At 49.8% G+C, this 5,806-nt stretch overlaps 1 protein-coding gene across 7 annotated transcripts in view; it reads left to right on the top strand.

Moving 5' to 3' along the window:
• Positions 1 to 3,167: 3,167 nt before the first annotated feature.
• The window catches only part of Telo2 (telomere maintenance 2), a 16,716-nt gene continuing 14,077 nt past the window's right edge, over positions 3,168 to 5,806 (top strand). For 4 of the 7 annotated variants that reach the window (XR_004113264.1, XR_004113265.1, XM_031352137.1 and 1 more), the window contains exons 1-2: positions 3,168 to 3,220; positions 3,825 to 4,173. Coding sequence is in view for 5 of the 7 variants with exons in the window: in XM_031352137.1 (XP_031207997.1) it covers positions 3,169 to 3,220; positions 3,825 to 4,173 (401 nt within the window). In the remaining 2 variants the exon portion in view is untranslated. Of the gene's footprint in view, positions 3,682 to 3,824; positions 4,174 to 5,806 lie in introns of all 7 variants that reach the window. The other 3 variants (XM_031352138.1, XM_031352139.1, XM_031352140.1) reach the window with 3 other exon arrangements.

Genomic DNA, 5,806 nt, shown 5'->3' with positions numbered 1-5,806 from the left:
AACTCAGAAATCCGCCTGCCTCTGCCTCCCAAGTGCTAGGATTAAAGGTGTGTGCCACCACTGCCCGGAGAACAGAGATATCTGAAGGTACTGACACTTGAGAAATGTGTCTCCCCACCCTGCCTTTACTGGGAAGTTCCTGGAGGGTAAGCATCAGGACAATGGAGGTCAAGGAATAGTGGAGCTATAGTTTATGGATGGAGATTCAGGAAGGTCCTAGAGTGGGGCTCCCACACCCCACTCTCAAGCCTTGACTCCATCTGGAGATACCAGCCTCCAGCTCCTCTCACTCCTACAGTGTCCCACGTGTGTGTCCTGACAACTGTATTTGTAGTGGTTCCTTACCGTCTGTTCTCTGGCCTGAACCCAGCGTTGACCTTTATTATTTATTTATATATTTATTCTGTGTGTGTTTTACTCACAGGCTCATTGTAGACACCACGTGCCTTTCTTGGGCTCTCCACCTCATTTAATTTTGAAACAGAGCCTCACTAATCCTCAAGCTCACTGATTGGCAAGACTGACTGCCAGGTAAGCTCTCCCTCCACACACCTATTCTCTTACACCCCTGCCTGAATGCTGGGGTCACAGATTGTTGTACAGGACTTATCTTCCAAGACATCTGTCACCATCAACTTGGGCCTACTTGCAAATGACCATCATGCCTGGGCTTGGTGTTTCCGCACAGAGGAGAGGCAGCGAGGGCCAGGATCCTCACTTGAGTATCCCCCCTCCTCCCAGTCAGTTGTTTGCAAGTCTTCTTCTGAGTTTCCTCTAGCTCATTGTAGCCATGGGGGACTCAGAGAAGGGACAGAATATAGAGGCATGGAAAGATTGGGGAAGGGTTCCATCTACATAGTCATAGGGGTCTGCTGGGGGCAGACCTTCCAGGGTGGCCGCGTTAAGATCACCTCCGATACTGCCTGTGACCTCACCCACTGCTCTGTCAGTGAGCCTAATAAACTCGCTGATTCCCCAGAGTGAACTCTGGTGGAAATGTACTTATCATCAGGACTGTAGAAGGAGGGGGGTAGACTTTGTTTACATCTCCTTGGCAACACAGATGCATGCCTCTTCACTTGGCTTTTAGATTGGGTGCTGGGGATTTGAACTCAGATCTTCATGTTTGTACATCAAGCACTTTGCCTAGTAAACCATCTCCCCAGCTCCCAGGGCTAGTCTTTGTAAAGAAAACTAACATTCCATTCTTTTATTTGTGTGTATGTTTGTGTGCAATTGTGCGAGCTCATGAGGAATTGGTTCTCTTTCCACCATGTGAGTCCTGAAGATTGAACTTGGGGTATCAAGCTAGGCAGCAAAGCACCTTTACCTTTGCATCCTCCTGACACCCCTTTGTTCTAAAACAAATAAGGACACCCATCTCTGCCTGAGACATAGGCAAAGTGCTAACACTGTTAACGCCTCTTTCTTTCCTTCTTTCTTTCTTCCTTTCTTTTTTTGTTAACATTTCTTATTGTAAACACTCTGGTATTCATTTCTGGAAAATAAGCAAACACACTGGGTGCTGAGGTGACACAAGCCCTTAATTAGCAGCTGCTAGGTGTCCCTTTCTTGTCCTAGATACCTTGAGCAAAAGCATTGCCAGTCAACAGCCCCTGGCCTGCCCTAATGCCAGCATAGACTGTCCGAGAAGCTTTCTGTTCAGGCTTTGAGAAAACCACAAGGTTGCAGGTTGCTTCCGATCTCGAAGGTACAGCCCCAAGGCTTTTTGCAACCATTTCTACAAGGTTGAGAAGAACACGTCCCCTGGTGGCCTAGCTGAGGAACTGTGGTGGCTGGTGCAAAGGCTGTGATTAGAGAAGTGCCCCTTTTCAGGATCTGAAAGCAACCGCTTAGACTCCCTTTGGGAGAGACCATCCCCAGTTGACTGCCTTTTGTTGCAGCTCTAGGCTTTGCTTGCCTACTGTCAGTAATGTGGGCTAATCTGTTATCATGAAGGAGGAGGCGGCAGAGAGGCAGTGGCGGTGACATCTGAGCTGTTGGCAGGCCAGTCTACCAAAGGGACAGGGCAGTCAGCTTTGTCATAGCTGAGACATCAAGAGAGTGCAGATACTGAGACTGAAGGAAGGTAAATGACTAAACCAGAGAAGAGATGCTGTAGCCCTGGATGCCAGACAAGTTCCAGAGAGCCAAGAGGTCTCAGCCTCAGGCCAAGAATTTTAACACTGGCTGTCATCAAGAGCGGAGGTCTACACAAAAATTGTAAAGCTGTCGAGGGCCAAAGAGATTCTATGCTAGCCTAGATCTGCCTGGTGGAAGCTGCACCAGCCACAGGAAAGGGCAGAGGATTCCTGACCTACACAAGAGCTAGAATACTTTTAGGGCTAAGGGTCCCAATGCCTCCAGGGGAGCCATCTGCCATCTCTTACTGAGGCCAAACATGGAGAAAAAAATGAAAGCTACCACTTGAAGACCTTCTCTTTGACTAAGCCCAGTTTTTATCTGTGTAGAGATCCTGGCTGGCTGATCCGGAACACTTCCATGGGTGCTGGGCACTGAACTTGGGACCTCTGCAAGAGCCACATGTATTTTTAACCTCTGAGATATCGCCCCAGCCCCCAGTAGGCTCTGTTATCCGCTGAGCCTCGAGCGGGCTCATTTCCTGCTCAGGAAGGACAACTTTGCTTGATGATGTTGAATGAATCCAGGTTGCCCAGATTTCCACCCACACCCAGTTCCGCGGAAATGTTGCTCCCTCAGTGTATTTTCCAGTTCAGGATGGCCAAGAAAAGTTCTTCCATAATGAAATGTTTCATACTGCTAAGTTCAGACGACAGCCAGTGGTATTTCACTTAGGGTAGTTTACATGGGGTTTGTGTGTTGCTTTAAACGATGCAGCCTTGTATACCACCACAGACATCAGCGTTACAACTTGTCTATTTTATAGCCGCTGTTCTTGACTTCCTTACTGTTTCCCTCAGGGCGTCTAGCGAGTTGCCTAGTGCTCTGGAGTGGAAAGTCGTCGGACCCAAGGCAGCGTAGCGGGGCAGTGTGCTGGGGAGAGTCCCTCCAGAATTAAGGAAAACAGAGATAGCAGCTACCAAGTGACCAAAAGAGCAGACACACCACGTACCCCAGTCCCGCCCCCAGGCTCTGCCCACTCTAAGCTCTATGGCCACACCTCTTCCTCCTCTTGCGCAGGCGCAGATGCTGAGGTCACCAGCGCGTCAGTTCGCCGCTGATTCGTCTCTAGCCAGACGTAGGTATCAGCTCCAGAAATTCTAAATATCAGTGCAAGTTTCACGTGAGCTCTGCGACTCGAACTCACGGCTGCCCTTGGTTGACGCTGAATCTAGCGTGTGGTCCTGGTGCGGTGGCGAATTAGCGGCACGCAAGTGGGAGCATGTGGCCTTGACTCTGAAGCATGCTGGCCAGAGGAACCCTGTAGGAGTGGTTGGTCCGGACGGGTCTGCAGTGGTGACGGCCTTGCAGGATGGCCAGTTTCCATGCGAGCCGAGGGCCTCGTGTTTAGGGGGCTGGGTGCTCACCTGCAGACGCTGGGGTTGCAGTTACTGCAACCTGACAAGCCACTCACTCATCCACGTGTCAGCGAGTTTGACGGAGGAAAACAGCAGCCACAGTGCACCGGCGCAGTCCGGGACTGAAGCTCTGTCAGATCATTGGGCAGATCATTGGAAACGGGATAGTGTGAGTGAGATTGTGAGTGAAGCGCTTTGGAAGAGCAGAAGAGAGATGGTGGGGTTTCTGAGATTTGGAGCCGACCCTCCTGTTTCCTTCCTTAGCTTTGCGGGTGCCATGGGGAGAATTCTTGACACTCTAACATACTTTTCTCGGGCCCTCAGACGTGTCCTGCAGGATGGACCCAGCACTGCCTGCTGTCCGGCTCACCGTCCAGGAAGCCATTCATACCCTTTCATCCTCAGAGGATGCTGGCCATATCCTTTCTGCCCTGAAGACTTTGAAGCGATACCTCGGTGGATCTGAGGATCCAGTTCTTCCTGAGGAGAAGGAGGAGTTTGCCACTGTCCACTTCTCAGCCGTCCTTAGATGTCTGGTCAGCAAGCTGAGCCCAGGTTGGCTGGAGCTATCCCCTGATGGCCAGCTGGAGCAGCTTTGGGAGAGCTTCTTCCTGGACAGTCCCCCAGACCAAGCCTTCCTGGTGCTGATGGAAGCCATTGAGAGCACTGCTGGGTGAGCAGTTTGTGAGCAACAGGGTGCTTAGGTTCTGAGAAGGGTCCCAACACCTTAAAACTGAGTGTAGCTGTGCCCAGCTCTGTAAGGGGAGGGACCCTGCATCTAACTGAGTGTAGCTGTGCCCAGCTCTGTAAGGGGAGGGACCCTGCATCTTAGCTGGGTCCTCATTCCTTGTTGAAGGCTGAGAGGAAGAACAGGGTCCACACTGCAGATAGCAAGAGCAGACCAGTGGCTCAGAGAGTCTCCACTGTCCCCAGCTGATGCCCTAAAGGTAGCTAGTCACTTGCCGTCCTCTTTGGCGCCTGTCCTCTATTCTGTGACATCTTCAGGATCATCAGGACATTTCAGGTTTTAAACGTCTATCTTTCCACATTGCTGCCAGGGACCCCCTCATATCCAGCTTCCACCTCCAACTGAGTGGCAGTCCTCCGAAGGATCTGTGGCTTTGAGAAGCTGGGGTTTTATAAAGGGCTCTGGTTTGGGGCTGGAGAGATGGCTGGCTGCTTCTCCAGAGGACTTGGGTTCAGTTCCCAACACCCACATGGCTGCTTACAACTGTCTGTACGAACAACAATACGAACTAACTAGTACCCTCAGAACTCCCAGGGACTAAAACTCCAACCAAAGAGTACACATGGGGGGACTCATGGCTCCAGCAGCATGTGTATAGCAGAGGATGGCCAAGTCAGTCATCAATGGGAGGAGAGGACCTTGGCCCTGTGAAGGTTCTATGCCCCAGTATAGGGGAATGCCAGGGCCAGGAAGCAGGAGGGGGTGGGATGGTGAGCAGGTGGAGGGGGGAGGGAACAGGGGATTGTTTTAGTTTTTGTTTATTTTATTTTATTTTATTGTTTTCTTTTTTCTGGAGGGGAACCTGGAAAAGGAGATATTGTAAATAAAGAAAACATCTAAAACAACAACAACAAAAAAAAAAAACCCCAAACAAACAAAACCAAAAAACTCCAGGTGTCTGTAACTCCAGTTCCAGAGGATCTGACGCCCTGTTCTGATTCCATAGGCTATTCGTGCATGTGGTACATAGCAAAACACCCACACAGAAATAACATATCAAAAAAAAGGCAGGGCGGTGGTGGCACACGCCTTTAATCCCATCACTTGGGATTAAAGGCAGGTGAATTTCTGAGTTCAAGGCCAGCCTGGTCTACAGAGTAAGTTCCAGGACAGCCAGGGCTACACAGAGAAACCCTGTTTTGAAAAACCAAAAAAAAAGAGGAAAAAAAAAAAAGAAAAGAAAAAAGATTGGGACAATCAGGTCAGAACAGGGGAAGAAGCGGTGTTTATTTGTGCAGGGTCTGGGACATCCTATGAGTAACTGGCTATTGAGCAAATGTAATTGCTTGTGAAGTTGTTGGGACTAATTCCTTTTTGTGTATTTCGTTTTGTTTTTTGGTGTTTTTGAGGCAAGATCTGTTATATAGCTCTGGCTGGCCCGGCCTTGAACTCACAGAGATTCTCTACCCTCTGCCTCCAGAATTCCACCATACCCAGCTTCTTGTTTTTTGAAATGGGATCTCATATATATTGGGAGGTAGTCAGTTAGGCTAGGCTGTCTGGCCATGGAGTTTCAGGCATTCACTTGTCTCTGTATCCCCAGGGCTGGGACTTTAGG

This window comes from Mastomys coucha, unplaced genomic scaffold, assembly GCF_008632895.1.
Source record: "Mastomys coucha isolate ucsf_1 unplaced genomic scaffold, UCSF_Mcou_1 pScaffold5, whole genome shotgun sequence".
Lineage (NCBI taxonomy): Eukaryota > Metazoa > Chordata > Mammalia > Rodentia > Muridae > Mastomys > Mastomys coucha.
The sequence above is the reverse complement of the archived record's forward strand: the minus strand, read 5'-3'. Positions and strand labels throughout refer to the sequence as shown.